This window comes from Neopsephotus bourkii, unplaced genomic scaffold (assembly GCF_033783945.1).
Source record: "Neopsephotus bourkii isolate Nb327-2 ecotype Australia unplaced genomic scaffold, CSIRO-AGI_Nbou_v1 NB_1120, whole genome shotgun sequence".
NCBI classification, from domain to species: domain Eukaryota; kingdom Metazoa; phylum Chordata; class Aves; order Psittaciformes; family Psittacidae; genus Neopsephotus; species Neopsephotus bourkii.
The window spans coordinates 602305-627064 of record NW_026901606.1 but is presented as its reverse complement, the minus strand read 5'-3'; the positions used below and the strand labels follow the sequence as shown (position 1 = coordinate 627064).

Genomic DNA, 24760 nt, shown 5'->3' with positions numbered 1-24760 from the left:
TATGGAAACTGCAATGCTGTAACAGCCGTTATTCAGTTAATAAGATTTTGCTTTTTGCTAGCTTTTCTGCTCCCCTTGGTATGATGGGAGAACTAAGCTGTAAAATAATTGAGATGGGGACTTAGAGATTTGCTACAATAAACCTGTAATAAAAATAGCACAAAGCAAGATCTTCTTACATTTGTTTTTTATGAAATCTTAGATGATCCATATAAATAAACCATTCCAAATTGGATCAGGGTGAAAATTATAATTATAGTTTTATTGATTAGTCATTAAGTTTTAATCGGGGCATAACCTCTGGGACTATTTTGTCAGTAGTTTCTTTACTCTTCCTCTTTTGTACACTTTACTAATTACAATGATATAAACTGATGTTAAATGTGAAATAATAAGCCAAAGCTGGTGTCATGTTGGGATTCTCAAGGCATCCCTTTGCATTTCCAAACCATCCTTTTACAAAAAAGGAGAAATTAAGATTTGGGGCAAGAAACTGATGTTGGATTTCCACGTTTGATGCTCCTTCACTGGTAAGCATAAGTGAGTTAGGTATTTGTGCATCAATAAAATGTGGGTATGTACTAACCTTAGAGGTATGTTCATGCTTACTACTCTGTTTTGAATGTGGCTCAGTAAAAATAATAGGTGAAAAGGAAACAATACAAAGGTTGCATCAAGATTTATTAAAATACATGGGAGGAATCAGTAAAATGGGAGCTCTTAGTTTTTGTTACAGCCGCTTTTCTGTGTTGTTTACAGCCTGTGTAAAATCATGGAAAACATGCATTTGATCCAATTTCTGTGTTCTAGGCTAAGAGGCACAAAACCAAGCCATAAAAAGCAGTGGCTGCAGTGGGGTTTTTTTCCCCTTCTAGGCAAGAGGAACGTGGAAGGTGAATCTCATCTCCTGGAATGAGATAAGGAAAAGTACATACAAAGTCTGACCCTCTTAAACGTGGTTCCCCCCCCTCCCATAACTGAATCTTGCTGTATAGGGACTCTGAATATCCCACAATGCATGAAAGTTATTTACAAAGTCACAGAAACTCTGGAGGGCAGTTATATGGTATCTCATCAAGGAAGAAGGTTGAAGTATACATGAGTTATTAAGGGTGGGGAAAACCCTTATTTACCACTTGTGTAACTGAAATCTGGAGATAGGAAACACAGTTGCTGAATCCAGGGGTTCGGATTTTCATCTTGACTCTACATTACCCTGTATGTTTAGTCTGCCTGTATCTTTACTGTGAGCTGCCAAATGTGCTTGGAAAACATGATATCATAGGGAGTGGAAAGGAAAACCAGATGTTCTAAAACTTTACTTTTAATATTCTGAGGCAGTGTAAGTAACTCTGAGGAGCAGTGTATTTAACCTCCTGGTGTGCATTTTAATAGGAACTGGGTGCGTCTTGCAGATCCAGAGTTAACTGTACAGCTCCAGATTGATTTGTATGGAATTTATATCAGCTTAATATGACAGTGTATACTATTAATTAAAAGAAACCTTGATAAAGAGAAGTCCCCCTAAGGGCCTTTCCACCAGCCTCCCGCAGACATGGTTTCATGGGAGAATTTTAGGATTGTCCCAGTTTGACCGATGAGGTTTCCTTCATAAGTGCCAAAGTGGTTGGATTCAGCACAGTTAATTTTATATCCCACTGGCTTTTCCATGGAGGTGAGAATAAAGTCGTTTGGATCATGTCCTAGAGAAGGCTGACAACAGCCTTTTCCAGCTAATGTTTAGGTATTGTTATGGTTACGACCTGAGCTTTGCAAGATATTTAGTGAAAGTTTTGGGCTGCTTGTAAATATCAGGATCACTCTTATCTTTCTGATGAAAAAAGTTTCTTTTTTGAGTGGCTATATTTGGTGATTTTGTCTTGTTTTGCTTTGACCTCCAGCTCAACTTGTGAGGAAAGGTTGGGGAGAATTGAAAACCAGGATGCGAAGTAGATGTCCTGTCCTTTTGGCAGCTAGTGGTGATAATCAGGTTCTTGAAGCTGGTTATGTGAAGTTGTTGAGCTGCTTTTGTCCTTGGGTAAAACTCCAGAGTACTTTAGGAATACAGCAGTAGGGATGTGTTGACACTGTGCAGTGCATCCCTAAGGCTGCCAGATACCAGGTTGCTCGTGGTAAAGTGGTATGCCTACAGAGTATGCCATAGTACCAGAGTAACTCAGATCCTGAAAGCTGCCTGGTCATATTAGTGCCACGGTGCCCGCATTCATTTGTCCTGTCATGTAGCCATGATACTTCAGGCTCCTCACTTGGCTTGTGTTCGTTCTGCTTCAGTGTCTCTGCAATGTGGTCCCTTGAATTGTAGAAATGCTGGACAAGCTCATGGGTCTAGAAAGGTGTTTCTGGTCTGACTGCAAGAATGCCAGAACTTGAGCTTTGCTGGAGCATGAAGATTATGGGAAAGGATGGAACCCTTGTCCGTGTTCTGAGAGAGAGCTCTCAAGGGTTAGGTGGGGACTCCTCCCTTAGAAGATGATGGGTTTGGTTTTCCTCAGCAAGAAAGAGTTCGGCATGGCCTCACACTGTTCTCCATAATTTGAGGAAGGATGGATGGTGAATCAGTTTCGCTTGAAACTCCCAACAGTTTGTCACTTAAATGGGGAGAGGGGGTGATGCAGTTCCGCAGGGCAAGGTGAGGACAGGTATTTCAAGGTGAAATTCCAAGCTCACTTGTGTATTCCTGTGTGTTGCCACTTAAGATACTTTAGTGATACGAGCAAAGTGTGTGGTTCATCTGTGATTAGCATCTGACCGTCAGTATTAATAACTTGGGAATTTTTTATCTGCTGTTGGGATGTGTCAAATAAGAGAGCTTCTTAATGCAGGAATTATCTTTCTGGTGAATTCAGCTAGATTTCTCTACTAGTCCTAACTTGATTTTTAGAAGCAAGCCCAAATGCAAGCAAGTTTACGACTCATGATTCTGTAGAATGACATTTTGAGTGTGCTTTTAATTCAAATAAAGAAGGATAGTGCGTGTTTTATATTAGATACGAGGGGCAATGTCGCATTTTCTGTTGCTCTCTCTTCAAGAATGATCCCCTTCCCTCTGCCTTGGCAATATATTTTTGAAGCTGTTAACTAGTTTTGCTTTAATAGAACAAAAAGAATCTTCAGCGTTGTATTGGTATGAATTCTGTGAGAGTAACTGACTAGATCAGAGAAGGAAGTTGCTATTAATGCCCATTCTGAGGACAAGGCAGTAGCATGAGTTGGGCAAATTCAGAGTAATGTTGCGAGGGAATCTCCAGCAGGATAACTGGTCAGCATTGTAAGCCCAAGAAGATCATCTGCTGCAACAAATAAATGATTTAGTACTTGTGGTGTCTAGACTTTGGGCTAATGGCTTTGAATTTGTCACTATCCCTTTTCTAAGAACTGAACTGATAAATGGTCAAAACCGTTTAAAACCAAAAGCTGCATTTTCTATTTCGCATCTTAGCTGCTTTCAACCAGTATAGTATGAGTGGGCTGACCATAGTATTCAAAGTAGTGTCCAAAGTCTGACACAGTCAAAGTCTGTAAGCTCTTTCATAGTACTTCATCTCTTCTTTGCCATTTACCTTGATCAGCATCTGTCATTTTTTTGTGACTGTATATTTTGTGCTGTGTGTGTCTGGGTATCTATAGGCACTGAGAAGAGGAACATGCTGACCCTGGCAAGATGAGCAGTGGTGGGGAGTGCAGCAATGTAGGTGGTCTTTTGAATAAATCATGGTGATTTTGAACTATTCATAAATGAAGGTAGGTGAGGTGAGGTCTGCAGTACAGATGCTGTAGGATGTTTGCCAAATCCTTGTGCAGAAGCATAGTTGAGCAGTGGTTGGAAGATGGGTGTGAAGGTGTGACTGCTGTCAGTAAGAGCTAGTGAAGAAGGAGCATAGTTAGAGTGAATGGAAACTCCAATTAGAGCTGCAGCTGAAAAATTGGTTGTAAATAAAGATGAATGGAACCATGAATCCACAAATGCTGCCAACAAATTCATTATACAATTAAAGGCTGAAACAGCAAATTAAGAACTGTCAAACACCTCACCAGCCAGCCACACTGAGCTTCTCTTTATGCTCCATGTTATCTGCATGTATTTAATATTCTTCATCAGGTGGTTTTGTGTTATCTGCTCAGTTCAGGGCTTAGAGGGCATGCTACTTTGCAGTAAAGAGTAGAAGCTTGATGGTTGCCACCTCTCTTCTTTTGACCCTAGAGCTGATATCGTTCGGCTGATACAGAAATATTTGTATCTCAGGGTGTCTGTAGAGGAGCTAATTTGGGTTAAAGAGTGTAAGTGAGGAAAAAAAAAATAATGTAAAAGTGTTTCCTGCTGTATTTCCTGGCTTGCAACACACTCTGCCAGAGTCAGCTTTGGAAATGTCTGAGATAGCTTAAGGTAAGTTTATTCCAAAGTAAGGTTCTGCAGAGGGTTTGTTGGGAATAACAATTTCTGAATAGCTCCATATGTGGACAAGCCTGTAATTCTTTAAGTGAAAAGGCTGTAGGAAAGAGTAAGGGATCAATTAGAGGAAAATACTTGATAAAATACAACGTAGTTGAAATTTCCGTGTTCTGGGCCAATGTAACCCCAAGAGACTGAGCAAATAGTAAAATACCAGTCATCTTTCAACAGGAGACTTAATGTGTTTGCAGAAAATATAGCCTGTGTTCTCTTGCCTGGAGTCTCATTAATGTTTGTCCTCTTGTAACACAGCCTGATCCCACTTGGCTCCTTGGAAATGGTTTTATGCTGGATGGACTGCGCCATGCTACTTTTGCTGAAAGAACAGTTTGGCTGGTGGATGTGATTAGTTTCTTAAGCCTTTTAAAATAAGTTTAACAGACTCTCAGCAGTGAAAGAGTTGCTGGGAGAGATTGGATTGGGCAGAAAATTCTGGAGGTTGAATTAAGAGTCTGCTCTTTGGCTTTAAGCCTTTCTGTGTTTAAATGTAGTAGTAATTTATGATTCAAGCATCAACCAGGTTATGGAAGACTTTTTATGGAAGACTTACAAAGCTATTCAACTGTCTGATTTTTGCAACTTGAGTTTAAACCGGTGCTTGTGACTGTACCAAAGAACTTCAGAATCTGTGGGACGCTTACTTTGTGGTGGAGTACAAAAGAGATGTGCACAACAGCAGGCCTCTTTAGGTAAATTTCAGATTATAAAACTCTACATGGATTAAACTTTGAAAGACCAATTTAGTTATGCAAAGCACAGAAACTTGCAAAACACTTGCAGTGAGAAGGACTTTTATAAAGAAGTGTTTAGTGTCAGCTTTGTCAGCTTCAAAAACTTTCCCTGTTCTTTGCCTGTTTCTTGATGTAATTGGGGTAGTAGTTTCTCCTTTCTGTGAAAAGAACTCAGCACAAATATCCACTGCTTCAGGACTGGAGTTTTCCAAGGTGCATCTTATATGGCTGATGGAGAGGTAGGCAGGAAACCCATAGCAGGAGTTGTAGAGCACCTAGCTGGGCAATTGAAGAGCCACGCATGTGAAAGGAATTGGAGAGGGGCAGAAGCCTATGCTGAGAGGGCTGCTGAAGTGATGGACAAGAAGCCAGCTGAGGACTTCACACAGCTGGGGTGCACCATTCAGACAAGATGGTCATGTGAAGGGAGAAGTGTATGGTGGTGCAGGCAATGCTCTGGAGCAGGAAGAAGGGAGCCCTGGAAAGCAGTAATAAGGAGTTAAGGTTGACAATGCCAGGATGAGATAGCACTCTATAGGACAGTTCTGCAGATGCCAGGTAAATACATCTAAGGTGGAAACTTAAGACGAGGTTGAAAATGTTTGTGCAGAAGCTCTGGTTTTCCATTCAGTCCCTGTGGATGGTCTCATCTCTGAAATAGTATGTTTTCAGCCTCTAGGAGATGCTGAGATCTGAGGGATCTTGCTGGCTGAGATTATTCTTTGAAGAATGTTTCCTGCCAGCATACAGGAGAACTGCAGCTAAATTAATGAAGGTCCTGTTGTGCCCATCAGAAGAAAAGATGGGACAAAGAGCCTGGCATTGTTCAAACTTTGCCATCCAGAGCCCATTAATCAAAACTTGTTCTCTCCATGGGTCTTAAATTAGGGGTAGAGTCACTTGTTCATGACCCCAGCAGCTTTGCCCAGGACTGAATTTAACTGTGATGTGCGTAAGTGTGGGAGGGGAAAATAAGATTAGCATATTCTGAGGTTTTATTTGGAGCATGAATTCTTTTTCTGGGGCTGGCACTTAAAGCAGAAACAGATAGTGGACAGTGCATATATTGGGCAGCTTCTGTCATCTCTGGAAACAATTTCCTCATTAAAGTAGGTGTTAATGCTTCAATTCTCCACTTTGGATGTGCCTTAGCAGGTAGTACAATCTGATGACAAGCACAAGTGAAAGGACTTGTTCACAGGTTGAGTTGTGACCCACAGCAAATTACAGACTGTAGAAACTTATGTTTTTGTTCTGTTTGGTCAAAAGGGCAGCAGTTATATAGGTGAAGGTTTACGGGTGTTTGAACTGATAATGGTCTGTGATTACAGCAGTTCAGGCTTGTCTGTTCAAAAAAATATGAAACCAAATGACAGATGTATTTCATGTTTCTCCACTGTTCTGTTAGTATTCCTGGTGATGGAAAGGGTGAAGCAGTTAGTCTATGGATCCATCCCATGATCCCCACCTGCCACACTATCTAACACTCGCAATCCAAGAGTTGTGACCAGAGTTTAGAAATAGTTATTGGGAGGATGAAATACTTTGCTAATCTCATAAAATTGCATTGAAGAAGTTCTCTCCCCCCCCCCCTTCTCTGAGAGGGGAATCTCAGTAACATTTGAAGTAGTGAACAGATCTCCAAACAGAGTTTAGAGAGGCGTGGAAAGCTGCAGTACTGAATTCTAAGTTTGTTGAGAGCTTCTGACTTGAAGGGAAATTTCCCCTTCTTTTTCAGGATCCAAAGGAAATCAGTGCAGTTTAAGATCTCTTAATTTTAGGCACACCTATTGTTTTAATCATTCACTTATCTGAGCAATGGAAAAGGACATTTTTCATGTTTAGATTAAAAACAGTAACTTCCTACTTGGAAGGGAGCATTTGACAAGAAAATTGAGATGCTCAGACGGTCATTCATTAACCTGTTTTGGGAAGAAGCGTATTTTAATATAAAAAGCTGCAGCCAAACAGAAAACCACCTAAATAAACTTGAGCTATAATGTAGCTTTTGTCTGCAGGCGAATGACTAATACTATCTTGGTTGTGTCTTCTCTTTGAATGGGGTTTTAGATTTACTGTGTTTTTCTTGCTCTTCCTACATTATGTTGGAGCAGAAAATCCTGACCTTCAGGAATGGGGTGAGCAATTAGATGTTTGTTACCAGGTTGACTGCAGTCTAAAGATACATCCTTTGGTAAGTCATAGCCTCTTTGGTGTCATTTTTCTGCAGCAGCTTTTTCTCCCAAATGGTTACTGCTTATCTTGCACAGGTATTGTGAGGTTTAGTTTGAAGTCTCTGCTCCCTGGATACAAAGTTGTATAGTGTCATAAACTAGATTCTTACTTGATTAAGAACAAACTTACACAAATGACATTTAAGAGTAACTTTCCCCAGGTATGTTCCTTTAGTTCTGTGTTAAGTATTAAATTATATGGTGAACATCAGTTAAAGCTTCTCAGCCTGCTTAGACAGATAAAGTCATTAAAACTAACCTCCTGCTTGGGAAATTTAAAATTTAAATCCTTTAGAAAGTATTCTGAAGGGTTTAAAGCTGTAACAGAGATGTTTTCTGGAGCTTAACACATTTCTGTACCTCGTTTCCAGAGTAGGCTTAGCAGTGCAAGCCAGAGATTTGCTCAGAGTCACCAAATGCAGGTTCCTAAATTGCCAGCCACTAATGTGTTTCGGAACCATTCTTTGTCCTCAGACTACTCTCTTGCTTGTAGCAGAATAGAGAATGACTAAGTGGGGAAAAAACCTTGGTCTTGATCCTCACCCAAACCCAGGTTAGTGCAAAGAACAGATCAGCTCATCAGCCAGGAGCATCAGGTGCTAGCATCTTAACAGAGTGGCTTCTTAATATTTGCCCTTTAGTGGTGTGTCTTAAAAGCATGGGTAGTATCTTTCTCTTGTTAAAGATAAGTGTTCAGACCAAACCATTATAGGAGCTTTTAAGATCTATGGGTCAGATCATTAGCTGTGCAAGGTGCTGCTTTTCCGCATAAGGAAAAGCTTTCTCAAGCTGCTCTTGGAGGTCCAAAGCTGCTAATAGTGTTGTACCAGCTGTGTCCCCAGTGCTGAGAACTTGCTATGCATCAACCCAAGTTAAGTACCCAACATAAACCCTTAATAGCAACTAGAACACCTCCTCTGTTGTTTTTCAAGTGCTTCTGGATACAGCTCATGTGCAGATCATGCCTACAAGTTTAGTGCTTGAACTGTGGTGTAGGTGCCTAAAAACAGATGCACGTTATCTTTGATTCTCTACTAAATCCTACAAAACCAGTCATGTAGGAAATGGTTAGCCTGGAGCACAAGGGGTGGAATCTAAATGGGATATGTTAATATTTGTATAATAATATAGCTTTGAAGACCAGGAGGTATTGTGCTCTTTTCTGAAGATGTCTTACGTTTGCCTTTGCCTAAAGGCCATCATATATTGGATAGGGGAGCAAGGACCTGCTGGTGAGCTACAAGTGGTGTCATGGTGGTCTGTAGGTAAGCTCTTACTCCAGAATTTGCAGTGGTAATGCAATGGGTTCTTTCTAGTCCAACCAGACTGTGCCTTGTGTTATTGTCTAAAGGAGGATATTTGGTAGCTTTGTGCTGATGGATTACGTGAGTATTGCCTCCTTCTGAACAGCTGCTCCAGCTTTAAGTAGGATTGGCAACTATCATAAGGTACTGGTTGAAGATAAGGTGTTTTAAATAAACTTAGATAAGCCCATGCAAGAGGCTTTGTGCAGGTTCCTGGTGCTGTTTGCAGCAGGTCTTGTTTTCTGTTAGCTGTGGCCACATAGGAACAGGTTACAGATACACTGAAACAGTTTAAATCGGTATGTATAAAGAGTATTTGTGTTGACTCAAAGGCACTGGTCACTCATCACAGTGACTGAAGACACTGGTCAGAACAATCAGGAAAATCTAGTCCCAGTATGAATCCAACCAGGAGATGGCAGCATTGATGCATGCAAAGAGTATTTCAAAGTTAAAATGCTTCCCTGAACCAACAGAAAAAATTAGTATCCTGTAGTTGGAAGATGTGCTGGTTTAGCATTACACAGGTAAATATTAACAAAATAGGCCTAGTTTTAGCTTTTGTCCCTAATGGGCTAATGCAAGTTGGTAAATTAAAAATGCACTTCAGTTGGCATCTAAATACTGGAGCCATGTTTGAACTGGTAATGATTTAACACAAGATTTTGAAATTCAGTACTCTTGATCAGAAGTGGTTATGGCATTAAAAAGCTGGAAAGTTAATAGATGCTAGTGTTGTCATTTCTGCATACCTCCTCTGTAAAGTAATCGTAGCTTTGCTTGAAGCTGTAAAATTGGGTTTTGTTAAAGCTTAAATCTAAAAATCCTTGAACCTTTTGTTTCAGTGTTACTGTTTTCCTGACCTTATGGTATGTCTACATGTGCACTGACATGGGGAGAGTCTGATAACTGGTGTATTGGGTTACCTGACCTGGTAAATAAGGAAAGAGCTTGGTCTGTAGGATCTTGATTCTGTCTTTCTGCTTCCATTAACAGAAGGGAATGAGCATGGTCCCTATCAACAGGGTGCTGTTATCTGATGCTTTCACGTCAGGCAAGGTAGCTGAGGGTACACTGCTGTGCCCTCTCCATGGCTGGCTCTACAGATGTTTGACAGAGCTAATTTGTCACAGGGTCATCCCCAGAACTGGTGGGATGCACCAGGAATGGCCTGAGTTCAACAGGCTGTATTGTGCTCTTCTGTGGCAAGCAACAGGCTGCATTTATGTGAAGAGCCAAGAGATTTAAAAGCAATTTCTTTCTGGGCTCTTCGTGACCAGGGAGGTGAATGGGTCTCCACTGTGCAAGGTCACATGATTGTCTGTCCTCCGCATCTATTTATCTAGTAGTTGATGCAACTAAAAAGTATGTATGTGGTCAGTGACTGCAGCGCATCTGAACAATTGTATTTCACCCTTGCTTGTTCAATTTACTTATAGCTTCCAGATTAAGTATGAGTTCTCTTGGTGCAGTGTTATCATACTGGTACTGCTTGACCATAAGTCAAAGAAAGCAAACTGTGGAGATGTGTATTATGTTCTAACTTTGTCAGCATTGGAAGGTGCTGCAGTGATTGAGATCTGAGCACAATGGATTTGAGACTTTTCTGAACCCATCTGTCCCAGATCGTTACTGTCTTTAAAATCTGTGGGCTAATAGATAGGTGTGAAACTAATCTTGCATACTTCCCTTTAGAGACCTGTGTTTGACATCAAAAGACTGATGGGATTGTTAGTGATGGTAAGGTATGAATGTAGGAACAAATCAGGTAACGCCTTGTACATTCAGGTGCACAGTGAAAATGTCACTGTTCCGTCTGATGTTAGCAGTTGCAGCTTGTGGCTTTTTGTGTACCAGCAGTGCCCTATGAAGCCAATCTGACAGCGCAGCCTGGGTGACACGAGCCTGTATTTCCTTTCATAACAGCACAACGTAATCACTCTTTTTGTTCTTGTGCAGCCACAGGCTCCCTTGTAAGCGCAAATTCAAATGGGAGAAACATCAAAGTTAATTTGAAATGAAATGCACCCCAAGTAGTCTGGGGGAAATGGAGACATTACTTTGAGGCCACCCTTCTCCTGCCAAAACTGCAGCACCCCAGATGTCAGGAAGCCACGCTGCGCTCTTTGTCTGGTCTTGATTGACTGGATTGTTTTCATCCGAGCCTTTTTAAACCTTTCCTCCTGCCTCCATGTTTTTAAGGAATAAAAAGCTAATATAAGGACATGGAGTGTTATGAAGCATGAAGTTCTATAAATATTTATACTGAACTATCAAAAAAACTTGACAGTTCTTATTTTCTTGACAGATTGGGGTCACTTGTTATTTTTGACCCTGAGAATTGAAGAGCACATGGAGTTAGATCTGTTTGTAATGACTTTGGATATTGTTGTCTGGTAAACTTGTAGGAATGTAACAGGATAACAGACTTTTTTTTTTTTGTGGTCTGTCTGTGCAAATGGAACTTAAGCCTTGGACCGTGTTACCCACAAACCATCGCTCAAGTTACTGTTTCTGTGCAATGTGGCAGTGAATTCCTGAACTTACTTTGGCACATGTGAGTTTGAGTTAGCAGATGGGTTTGTCACTTCACATGGACAGCTTTCAGCTGGGTTGCTCTTGACTTGAAGTGCTCAGTGATCATCTTTGTCTCTAGGAACCACAGTGTGTTCCTGAGGCCAGCACAGGATGGGAACAAGGAAGGCCAAATATCAGGCTTACAGTGTCCCCGGTGTTCTGCCACCAGTCCCAGCACTGCTTTAAGTATCTCTCAGGCCAACTGAAGACAAACTCCTGTTAAAAGTGCTAGTAAACAGGTATTTTCTGGAGAGAGGAGAGGCTTGTAACTCTTGAGGATCCTTATTCAACATTATGTGCACACAAGATTAATTCCTGCATGAAGCTGAAGTGGCAGGTGAACATTTTAAAGCCAGGTCTGGCTTTTTCAGCAAAGCTGGAGTTTTGTGGCAACAGCCATGTTATTACATCCAGCTGCAGGGGCCTTTCTTGCCTGTAAATCCCTTGTGTAGGAAAGGATCACTCCGATGGTTCACAATGCATGAGATCTAATGTGTTTTAAGGTATATCTTGAATATTATCGTGTGCGTCTGCGTCTCTTGCTGTCAGTCACTAGGGGGCACAAAGGAACTACCTAGGAAAGAAACTTACTCTTCCAAGTCCTGCATTTCCAGTTCACCTCTCTGAAGGGGATGGGGAATTCCCGTGGCTGCCAAAAGACAGGATGGCTTCAAAATTCTGGTTTCATTGTTGTTTTTTCCCCACCCAAATCTATTTCTGGTATGGAAGTTAAAAACTTCCATTTTTTCTATAAGCACAATTTTGTGTTCAGAAGGTACGTAGTGCTCAGAGCAAACACATGAGCTGCTCATCAAGAGCTTTTAAGTACAGCTGGTGTAATTACTAAAGTTATTTCCTCGTTTCTTAATTTTCTGTACTTGGAACCATGTCCAAGTGTGTCTGCTATATAAAGAGTAAGGCAGCAAAAGGAATTGTTCTCTGAACTTGTGGTTCTTTTGCAGGTTGCCTGCCTCATACGGGTTCCATCTGAGGTAGTCAAACAAAGGGCCCAGGTTTCTCCTTCCTCGAGTACCCTCCAGATTCTCTCCCGCACCTTGTATCATGAGGTGAGTTCAGAGCAAATTTCCAAACAAATTACTTCGTTCTTCCCACTCAGTTCCATACATGTCCAGAACCATTCCTATGACTTTATTTGAGTTCTGCGTTCTCCCAGCACTTTCCCATCTATTCTTCTGTTAAAAGTGATTGGCATGTTGTGTTTAAGGAAAGCAAACCCCCACCTTCCCCATGTGCCTGCACACTCTAAACAACTCTTTCCACTTCTCTTTATATGAGATACCTACACTAAAAAATAAATGTAAAAAGGGGATTTAGCTTTCCCGTTTCCAAAGTTCTGCTTGTATTTATCATAGAATGGTTTGCGTTGGAAGGGACCTTAAAGCTCATCCAATTCCAACCCCCTGCCACGGACAGGGACACCTTCCATGAGACCAGGTTGCTCCAAACCTCATCCAGCCTGGCCTTGAACACTGCCAGGGATGGGGCAGCTGAAGCTGCTCTGGGCACCCTGCACCAGCACCTCAGCACCCTCACAGGGAAGAACCTCTTCCTTATGTCTAATCTAAATCTACCCTCTACATGTCCTTGTAAAAAGTCCCTCTCCAGATTTCTTGGATGCCCCCTTGTATTTATGCCATGTTCTGGGAAAACAGAAGATCGAGTCTGTATCTAGAGTTTGCTGAATGGTTTCCAGTTTTTGTAGCTGGCTTTAGAGGGGGTGTCCTAAAGGCACCATTTCAGAGAGGCTCTGTAGGAGCTCTGGAAATGAGTGCTTAACCAGTATTTGTAGCTTTGAAAAATAAGGGCTTTTGTTATCTTTTCTGTAGTTATACCGATCCTTCCTGTAGAAACCTGTTCACCACTGTTTTTACTGAGTCTCACAAGGGGTATTTTTCAAGTTTATTCTGTAAGAGAATGTAGCTCCTGAAAATACTGTGGGGAAAATATTATACATATTTCTGTGTGTAAAGGCCAGGAAAAGGAAGCCATAAATATGACCTTTAAATGATCCACTTGAGTTTTATTTGCTTGTAAATAAAAACTATTGTGATAACCCTGCACAAGAGGGTCACTGAAACTTCTTGCTTGAAGAATGGATTGGTCATTCTGCTCTAAAAGCTAGAATGGATTGGTCATTCTGCTCTAAAAGCTGGTGCTCTCAAAACTGTATGGTTTTCCCCTTCTTTATGGCTGGCAGAGAACCTTAAGTTTTGCCAGGCACTTGAATAAACTGCCCTATAAGGTAATTAATATAATCTTACATATACTTATAAAATTGTAATGGTTTTTAATGTTATCAGCTAGTTAAAAATATAAAATGTCTTGATAAAAGCTCCGAATCAAGACTAAATCTGGTCAGGGAAAGTTGTCATCCTATGGGTTCATTTTTGCATGGGCTATTCAAACAGAAAAGTAGTAGTTTCAAAATATGTATGAGATAGTGCATACTTTTAGACCAAAGTTTTGGGTAAGTAGAGTTTGAAGTAATGTATTTCTGTATCTTCTTATCCTTTTAATTTTAACTGTAAGGCATATCCTCTTTTCTATAGCTGATTATTCTGAACAGTGGTTAAATGATCTTTGAACATAAAACTTCCTCTGGTACTGTGAGTCATGGAATACAGTATGCAATGCTATAATCAATATAGTCAATTTGCAAGAAGTTCAGGTCTGACACTCAAGCTGTAATGTTTGCCTCACAATCACTGATAAACTGTGGTCTTTGGCAAACTCATTCCCTTTAGCTGATGCTTTCTTTTGTTGGTTTACAGGGTATTCGAGGCCTTTATCGGGGTTACAAAAGCACAGTATTAAGAGAGGTAAAACACTTGTTTTTATCTTTTAATTGGTTCCTTTGTGTCGCTTTGTCTTCTAACACCAGATAGTACAATTGAGATCAGTTGCTCTAACCATAAGCTCTAAATCCTAGGGTGTTTCATTCTAGGTAAGTTACTAGTTTGTGATTGAAATAGAATACTGATAATGTGCACTAAGAAAACCTACAATACATGCAGGAAGTTGTCTGCCACTCTGTGTCTCAGTTCTATTGCTGCTAAATTGTGAAAGGATGGAAATGTGTATGTTAACATGATGAAAACCATGAAGTAAAATACTGGAAACTTCCTCCAGTGCTGTGATTGCATCATTTGTAGTATGCATGCCAACAATGGTGAACTGGCGGCATCAGACCAAGTTTGGCACAGACAGATTTAGGCATTCTTTAAATATATTTGTCAGCAGATGCCAAAAGATTATCTGTCATCTGCTATATAGAGAGGATTGTGCTCTCTTTTTAAATGGGTGAAAGCAATGCATTTAGTCATCCAGGCTGTGGATGTGATATGGCATTACTTAACTCTAAATCAGAATACTTCACTGCTGGAAAAAAAACTATGGAGCTAAAAATATTTTGGCCTGCTTGGCAGAAAATAGCTCCTAAACTAAAATCTCTTAATAAACCTACTGTGAATTACAGGATTAGTGTCATGGAAGTGTTTGATGTGCTGTGTAAACTGGAGGCAGATTATAAGAGGTAGAAAAACACATTGATGAGCTCCCAGTCTAAAACTGCTTCAGAATTGGATCCCAATTGGTACACCATTAGCACCTCAAATAAAGAGATAAGGTTCAATTCCTATGAAAACATAAGAGCTTTTGTCCAGGAAGGTTCTTAAGTACTCTGTTCCATGTGCTGTGTGTGGGGTTGTCCTCTCCTTATGTAACTTGCTGAATAAACGTTTGGATCTTTGCTGCTTTTGTGTTTTAAACACAGGATCAGGTCTCTTGGCTGTGTTGCGTTGATATTAAAGCCAGTTGCAGAGGCTTTTCAAGCCTTCATTCAATAGCTCTGCTTTGAAAAGCTTTTCTTCATGCTGAAAGCTGTTTTTAGGACAGTTACGTTAGCCGGCTCTTGTTACAGTTGTGGTATAAGAATGGATATTGCCTAAAATAAATACCAAATATAGAGTTCCTTAAAATGCTGACACATAATAATGGACTGAGTCTAATTTTGGCAGGTCTGAGTGTTTAAAAAATCACTTATTTGTGCGGAGATGACACCTGCTTTTCTGAAATGTAAACCCCACCATAGCTTTGTCCTGTACTGATTTTCCGGCTCACTAAACATGCTATTCACTCGGATTTCATTTGCAGACAGGCAAAAAAAGGCCAACAAATGATTTTGATTTCTCTGAGGGCTTCTGAATAAATGAATAAATTTGGATCCCATTGCATACAGATTTTGCATACTAACAGGTAGATAAAACACATGGTTACCACTGGGTGCTGTTCTCCTTAAAATCTGTTTTGACACATGTCGGGGTGGTAATTCGTTTGCAGACCATATTCATGGCACGGTGTATGACCCTGCTGAGAGAACTTTGTTTACTCAAAATGGCAGCACTTTGCTGGAAATTTAATGGGGGTCCTCTCCATTATGTATATTCATAAAAGATCTTTCAGAACTGATTTCAGTTGAAATATTGCTTTTTGGGAGTAACTGTCCAATCAAATAAGAAGTAAATGGAATGTGCTTTCTCTTCCAAATGAATCAAATCAGAGGTGATGTTTAAAAGAAAAACATCATTTTTGAATTTAACACTGTCAAGACCGTTGCCTTTTTCTGACACTAAATGTTGTAAAGCAATGTCCACTTGAGTCAGAACCTGCACCTAGAACTGTTGTAAGCCTGACACTTAATCTTGGTGTTTTCCCTTCTCTTTAGGGACACTTCTTCCTTTAAGGAAAGTCTTTATTTTCAGATAAAATTCTATCTTCATTCATTATTGGACACATCCAGGTAGCTGCATAGCATATATAAACTGATATTTAATTCCAGCTGACTTGTGTACTTATAGACTTTGTTCATATGCGTTGGTTCTTCACCTACACAAACCCCTTTGTTTAGTTACACTGGAGTGGGGTTTTTGAATAGAGGGGCTTCAATGCATAATTTCTCGTGGAAAAGGCTGGGAATGTTGATGCTTTTCAGATGATGATATTTTTGCACTGCCAAAATTCTTGAGCCAGAATTTGAGGAAGGTTAATTTTAGTTGCTGCATTGAGATAAAATTTTGTGTATTACCTAAAGCAGTGCCTGGCCAGAGATGTGCTTGCCAATTGCTTGGACTTAAGTGAAAGTCAGTCTGTTATAAATGGAGTGAATGTTGAAACCTTGTCTTTATAGCATAGCAGATCTTTTCAAGACAGCCTTATTCTGCTCCATGTAATGTGCATTAGCTGCTGTGGTGCTTCTGTTCTGGTGCAAGGTAATTGCTTCATCCTCACTCTTTCACTTATCCTTCTGTTTTCTCATCAGAATAATCTCTATACAGATAAATACTGGAAGAAAAAGAAAATGGGTATATGTGTAATGTTTTTGGAAATAACTTGGTTAACCTCAGTGCTTGGAAGTGTTGCCTGACTCTTTCACCTACCTCCTTTTTGGTGCCTTTTCTCTCACATTGCCATTACATTTTGGTCTTTACATCTTTCTTTGATGCAGTTACACTAAACTAATCTGAAAATCAAAGGGGAAGTGAGGTACAGTGCCTCTGTTGGCAGTAGTAGCCCTGAAGAGACATCTGTGCTCCAAGAGGAAAGCTTTTGTGATAAAGCACAAAGCGGGAGCGTGGTTATTAGGTTGCTGAATGAGACTTTGAATAAATTGGAGGCTGTGAAATGATGTGGAATTCCCATGATGTCATTTCCAAAGCAAATCCAAGTGAGAATTGTCCTTTCCTATGAGTGTAGTGTACCAGTGTGCATCGATGTGGAAACTGCTTCCTGCTACTGAAAGCTGTCAATGAACAGGTAAATTTATTCATCTTTTCCACAAAAGAGACAAGTTCATTTGTAAAATCTCATAACAAGGCAGGAGCAGCCTATAAATCCACTATAAATTCTCTAGTATTTCTTAATGGGAACACAGTTCTGCTGCTGAAGTCTTATATAAGCAAGTGGAGCCAGATTTTTAATTCCTGCATAATTCATTTTATTAACTATGACCAAGTAGAACATCTGTTAAAATTCCATAATGTTCAGTTCATGGGAAAAAGAGAGAAACCCCTGAGTTCCCATTGGAGCATTTCCATTCCTATTAATGCTACAGGACTCTAGCAGATGTCTTAAAAGATGTTATGAATGACAGGACAACATAAAAGAAAAGGAAATGCCTTGTCCAGTTTTCCTGTGTAAAATAGCTTGCTGTAGAATGAGTTATTTCACCCTCTGCGTGTCTGTGTGCAGGTTGTGGCTTTGCACAAGAAGTGCCACGTTTAGCTGTAGTGTCCCTTCTGTTGGGAGTTACTATAGTTTGAAAGAACTGAGTGAGTCCTGAGTGGGTGTTCTGGGTGGTTTTAATCTGATTTGTTACTTTTATAAAGTACTGCAGATGGACTGGGCCCTAGCCCAGAAATAGGTTGAAAAGGAGCTAAAATTAATGTTGAACCCTTCCTTAAAGACAAAGGGGATGGAAGATGACTGGCTCTTTATAATTCACAGATGTCTTGAAAGGAGACTAAGACTTCTACAAACAAAGAATAGTTTGGGTTGGGAGGATCATCCAGTTCAAGCCCCCATGGACAGGAACACCTCACACTAGACCAAGTTGCTCAAAGCCCCGTCCAACCTGGCTTTCAAATCACAGTCCAGTGTCAGTCTTTGTGCAGGTAGCCCTAAGTAAGCCTGTCCTCTATGTTGCCTCATGGACTGTTTGGAGGCAGTTCACGCTCTCTGCCTGCAATGGTCTCTGTTCAGGTAGAGGTGGTATTGATGCTTTTACTTGACAATGTTTTTTCAGAGCTCTGAATTTGAAAGGAACTACTGATAAATCTGAAGCCACTTTTACAGCATGCTGGTGATCTTACTTGTGGAGAGGTAACCTAGTTATCACTTTGGGAGTCCTAGTGTTTTATGTTAGTACAGTTGTGGGTAGCTTTGGGTTTTTCCTATTGGCTTGGGGTTTTTTTTTTTCCCTTCAGTGTATGCATGTTAGAGCCCTAAGTGGATAAAGGCAGCTGCTGCTATGCTGGGATGGAGAGAGCACTCCATGCTACATTAATTCTGGGGAGGAGAAGGACAGCTAGTTAAAAGTAAGCTGTTGCATTCATGAGTGGCAGCAGTGTGGTGAGCAGGCAACAAATTCAGGCTCTTGCCAGTCTCAGAAAGCCAAGCATTAATAATGTCTCTGAGGAGGAGGAGGTACTGTTTGTTGTATGGATGCCTGACTAGCATCCTGACATAATGTGTCTATCGAAAGGGATATGGAGGATATGCAGTGCAGCCTGTGCAGAAAAAAATACCTAAAAAAAAACCCATCCCCTTCTTAAATGACTTACTCGCTGGGAGATGGAATCTAAAGCAACTAGCAGCCAAATGGGCCTTAAAGGCTCACCTGCTGCCTATTCCTAAATGTAAAGGGTCAGTGCACAAAGGATGCTGAGAAGGTTTAGTATAAAACTGTGAAACCCAGCTGAGACCTGTTGCCCCTGCTAAGGACAGGAGGGGATGTGTGAGCTCAAGAGGGAACAGTCTGCAAACAAGGAGCCTTGCTTGTTTATCCACCAGAGGTAGTTCTGCATGCTTTTCTTTTGTTAGGACATCTTTACATAAATATCCTGTTCTCCTAGCTGTTAGAGGCTTTTTTAAAGTTTATCTCTGTTGCTGTAGAACAGAAAGAATGTTGTTAATACATTCTTTTACTTGCGCAATTAAAACTTTGGGCTTCTATCGTTCTCTGTGTTACAGAGCAGATGTCGATAGAAACAGGCAAACGGGACACTATGTTAATGCGATACTTCAAAAAAGAAACTTCCTCCTCAATGAAATATGTGCAGGAGCTGTGTTTTGTTATGTTCTGGAAAACTGAGCTGGTTTTATTTTGTGATTCTAGATAGGTTTAACCAGGAATTTGCCATGCAGGATTGTAGCACTGGGATGTTGACTTGTATTGAGCAACCAGCATTTCTCTGGCTTGGGTGTTTCCACATAGAACAAGTCTCATGAAAGGGATAGGAACTGTAAAATGAATTAACTAGCTGGTCCCTGCCATGTGGAAAGCTGTGCAGAAGTTACGTGACATGATTAATGGAACGGAAGTTAAAAAATAAGTCTCTGCTTCCCCCTACTCCTAAACGCTACTCTGTCTTGGAAACCCTTGTCACGGGGGCTGTATCAGCTGTTGTAGTGCTTGTACACTTGTAACCTTCTGGGTATCTACATTCAAGGAATCTGAATTTTGAAAGGTGTATAAGGGATCACAGTAGTTCCTGTGGGATAAAAGCAGGAGATGAGTCCCTGCTCTGGGATAAGGGCTCAGGCACAGCCTAACTCATGACCCGGAATGCTGAAAAATGGACAAAAGGAATAACTGTCCTTTGCTGTTGTAGGTTATGCTTATTACCTTCTCCATACAAATGATGGGATATTACTTGGAAATGAAAATGGACATCTCAAAAAGCACTTCTAAATGGCTTTTGCAGACCACAAAACAACTCTGGGTTTTCTAATTTACCAGTTTTGGGAAACAGGCTTTGTGACATGCTTGAAATAGCAAATAAACTGGCCAGGGTGGACAGAGACCTAAAGCAAATTCCTTGCTGAAGTTTGGGGAGTTGGTGGTGGCTTCATTTATTTACTTTGTCAAGCATGTGCAATGATCTCAGATTTTTTCACCTGAATTCCCTCTCTGAGGCTAGGTGCAGTACCATATATAGTGGTTAGAAGCAGAATGCAGCCATCCTTGCTGCCATCGATTTGCAGTTTACCGATGGAGCATACAATTACTGCATCTGTCTGACATCAGTGATCTCTTCAGTTGAAAAGAATTTCCTATAGGCAGAGTGTTTCTGTAGTTTGAAAACTCCGGTCTTGCATGTAAGGTCTTTGAACAGAAAAAAACCCCACTTTGAAAACTGTGTGTGCTAAAAACAGCCTCTGTGATTTGATAATACAGATTCTTTCCAAATGAATATGTGTGCAAGCAGAGTCTTGCAGGAAGTGTATTCTACCACATGCTTGAAATAGAGACACTATTTCCATACATTCTCTAAGAAGCTTACTAAAGCATTTTTGCAAGTGATGTTTTCTGCAGCATTCATAGTGTAGGAATGTGTTTTGTGGGTCAGTAGCAACACTGTGGGTGAGGACAAGTTGGGAAGAAGAAAATGCTTAATTTTGTTCTGGTTTTCTTCATGCTGTGATAATTGTGTTTTTGTTGGTTTGCTTGTTTGCTGCTTTTTGTAATCTTAATAACATAACTCTATTCTTTACATTGCTTGGTTTTGATTTTTGCATGTTTCACAATGGTGTGAAGAGCACGCTCCCTGTGCTCGCTCCAGTGGAGAATGAATTTCCTCACTTTCTTTCCCCATGTAAATAGAATTATCTGGGACAGAGGATCAGGAAGTGTTTGCAAACACATTGAGAAGGTGGGACTGTACCAAGAGGGAGGACAGGCACCAAGAGATGAGTCCTCATTGTAAAAGGAGGAGAAAAGGCTTAAAATATTAAAAGTAGTAAGTACCAAGTAAGTAATTATAAGGTGTATTTAAAAAGCTATCTGGTAGTGTCATGCAATAAATAACAGCTTTAAAGCTTTCCAGGGCAAACTGAGGATATTAGAGTTAATGGAATAACTTTGATTCTTCAGTCATCGCAGCCTGAGAGCACGAAACTGAAGTCACTAAGGGGGTAAGACAGTTGTGCCTACTTCTGTAAAATCTGGCTGACCTGAACACTTGCGACTTGTTGAAAAGCAAAACTGAAAGAATCAAACAAAAATTTGTGGGATCTTTGGCTGAGTGGTGGCTTTGGCTTTAATTCCACAGCCACATTCCACTATGGGTGACTGTATTTTGTCTATCTAAACTCTTCCTGTAGTTCTCAGTGGGAGACAAGATTTCCTGTTAGTAAGCTGTGGTCATCCTGCTGATGGCTGCAATGTTGCTGGGCTCTATCTGGTGGAGACTGTGTTTCATATGTGGGTGAAGCAATTTCTGTGTGTCTGTGCCGGAGAGGATAGTTTTCTAACGCTAAAAACTGATGTGAATGTGGCTTATCTGCTTATATAAAATCTGTGCAAAGACATAGGGATGTATGTACATGTAAAGTATTGTTTTTAATAATACTTTGTCAAGGGGTTAGGACTCTAAAGCAACTGGTCTTATAAATGTGATTGGTCTGGAACAACAAGCAATTTAGCAATTTCTTCAAGTACAGGACTGTCTTTCAAGGATGAAATTCTTGCCTGAAGTAGTCCAAACACTGATTTTTACAGTGAAATACTTCCACCAGCAGAATCACGCTGCTGTCAGTCTTAATAGCAGTTATCTCAAGCTGCTATTACCCAGTTTCTCTACGTCTGCTAAAAGCCAGAAGCACAGTTAAAAGAATCAGCAATCCAAAATCAAAAGCTGTTCCCCAAAATTCCTTGTATGATGTTATCCCAACCAGCAGTTCTGCTTTAACACAAAGACCCCAGTGTCTGCTCTGTCTGGTCAAGAGAAGATGCACTTCAGGACCTAAGGGCATAGTGAGAGTTCTGGGGAGCAGGGCTGGCATGGGACCAGGAGCCTGGGCTGTCTGCTTCCTGCTTGCCCTTGAGCTTGGCAGTGACCAAGAGCCTTTAGTGCTTGCAAGTCTCTGGCCGCTGATTGAGTGGTGGCTGTTGTCTTGCTTTATCTTTTATCAGAAAGATGATGTTTTCAGAAAGATGTTTTCGTATTCTGTAGCTTGTTGCAATAGTTCAGCAAGAGGAAGGTCTGAGGGCACTGACGTATGAGTTGTAGTGATTTGTTTGGGGGGATTCTTGCCTTTCTCTTTCAGGGTCAGCACCTCTGTAGCTTAAAATAGCAGGAAGCAGTGGGCTTTGAGCTGGAGTTCAAAGGAGGCCCTGATGTGTACCAGCTTCTGGTTCTGGCACAGGGTGAAGAACCTCTGGCAGTGGGGTGAGGCAGGCAGCCGAGGAAAATCTCTTCTTATATTATCCCAGCACTGATTGTAAGAATCTGTTGCCCATACTCTCAATATGAAGTTTCAGGCACATACCCATAATCATAGAATTATAGAATAGTTAGGGTTGGATAATAATGTGCCCATCAGCAGTGCTGGTTTTAATGGACGTCTTAGTGCTTGAATTACTGCTTGTTCAGGTTTTTGAAGGCAGTAGTGATCGTGATCTTCCATCTGCAGGTAAAACAGCAGATCTGGAGAGATGTAGCTAAAGCACGTAGGAAAGAAGAAACTGATTTTAATCTAGACTGTTGCTGCTGAAACTGTGCCTTAATTTGACCATAAATAATTCCACCCAACCCTGACATGTCAGTAGATTTTATATATATATATATATATATATATGCTTACTCATGTATATACTTTGTTACTTGCTTACATTACATATAACGTTTATATATGAAAGTGGGCATCTGAGAAATATGAAACTGAAAAGTTGAATCTATAAGTCGAAGTTTATGGTGGAGGTGTGAAAAAGAAAACAGATCTGTGGCAGAGAGCTTGTGTAATTTATCACAGTTACGTTGATGTTTGGAAGCATGGCTAGAGAGGCACTTGGGAGACTCTGCTACAAGTGGGAGACTCTGCTACAAGAACAGTTCTTCCAAATACCTAATACAGGTAATACTTCATTTTTCTTGAAACACTATCTTACTATCATATTATGGGAAGTAGGAATCGATTCCACTGCTTTGAGTGTAGAAGTGATTCCCCAAAGCAGGCATGTGAGTCTTCAGAGTATTTTACTGGCTGCTCAAGGGAAAACAAGTTAATTTTGGGCATGGGAGCTCTAGTTTCTAATTTAAAACAAAACTGAATCAGAGCACAGTGACCTTCCGTTTCTTCCTTGCTGTGGGCATACTGACTTGAGTGCTGCAAGCTGTTATACACTAGAGGGCACGCAATGCCTGCACTTGCTGCAATATCAGCCCAAGAAAATGCCTATCACAAGGGATCTAATCTCAGGATGGCCTGTGGATGTTGAAATTGACTTTGCTTTGCAACTGGGTTGAGAGGCAGGATTAAAGGAAGCATCAAATTTGAAATGTTATTAATTTTATTTGACGCTGGGGGCTAGTCCCATTGAATTTCCTGGGACTAACTTGTATGAGTAAATGGAGTCGATTTAGTATGGGTGATTTTAGGTGTTCCTATCTTTTAACTTTGATATGAGTTGATTAAGTTTTATAGGTCTAGCATTTCCCTTGTGTTCCTGCCCAGTGGAATAATGCCTGTGCGATTATAAAGAGAAAGGAGGTTGTATGATCATGACACCCTGGTGCCCATACTGAGATGTGAAGTGACTTATGTAAGTTTTATGAGTTCTGAGGTTATGCAGTAAGCTATTTTACATTTTATCATCAGTTTTTGGCCAAGATTCCATATTTCCTTTGTTTATCTATTGTTAAGAAGAATATAATAAGCCTTATAATCTTTGGGATAATCCCCATGTAGTGTGCACCTTAAATTTCGAAACCCATGTCCCTTTGTATGCAGTTAGAAGTACATGGGGGGGGTGGAGAAGGAGGGACTGATGGCAACGTGATTTTCATTATGTTTATAGAAATGCAGGCAAAGCAGGCCTGTTGTGTATGCCACAGATGGAAATGGTGTTATTTAACCAGGCTCTTATCTCACTTTTAGTTTTCTGTTAATTTTATAGAAGCCAATAAAGTTTAAGCTCTGCAGATTTTCTTTTTATACTGGTTGAATATGTGAAAACTGTGTTCTTGCGTTTCAAAGCCAGCAGGTCTAGCTACAGTAAAGTAGAGTTTGGCCTGAACATTTTGGCATCACAGCACAGATACAACAATGCCAAGGCCACTCTGCCAGCTCCAACTATCTCAGGCTTGAATCTTTCCCAGTTAAGGATGCTAACGATGCACAATATGTGACATGGATTAATTTGTTGTGAGTAAACTGAAGCATCACAATGCTTTTTCAGACAGAACAAACCCCCCAAAAAGAGAAACAAGAAAGAAATAAGGCAGGATACAACCCGTGCTTTCTCATGGGAAAAGTACATTGTATTCTGTGTTTACATTTGACATTGTACAGTCTCTTCACATGAAAGGGAAGAGCAAATAAAGAAGTATCCATGCATATCTGAATAAATAATGTGCTCACACCTCAGTGGGAGGTTATCTGCTCCCTTCTTGCTTTTGCTGATACGAACTCCTGAAGTGCAGTAAAACATTTTAGGAGTCTCATGAAATACAAGGCCATAAGGTGCTTAACTGAAACATGTCTTGCTGACTTTAATGTACTGAATGCCAATTAAAGCAAAACTTGGCCCAGTATGAATTTTGCTACTGGCTACATACCTCACAAGGTTGGGGTGGTTGGTTATTCCCCTTCTCCAACTCTCCCAGCATTTTGCCTTCTGGCCTGTACAGCTGTGCTGCTGCTATA

General features: G+C 40.5%; 1 protein-coding gene across 3 annotated transcripts in view; it reads left to right on the top strand.

Annotated features, from left to right (window-relative positions):
• Positions 1 to 24760, top strand: part of SLC25A26 (solute carrier family 25 member 26) — an 83415-nt gene that overhangs the window by 5308 nt on the left and 53347 nt on the right. Inside the window, exons 4-5 of one of the 3 annotated variants that reach the window (XM_061362318.1) lie at positions 12280 to 12384; positions 14110 to 14157. The exons of 1 other annotated variant lie outside the window; for it this stretch is intronic. In XM_061362318.1, coding sequence (XP_061218302.1) covers positions 12280 to 12384; positions 14110 to 14157 — 153 coding nt within the window. The remainder of the gene's footprint in view (positions 1 to 12279; positions 12385 to 14109; positions 14158 to 24760) is intronic. One more of the 3 variants, XM_061362319.1, reaches the window with a different exon arrangement.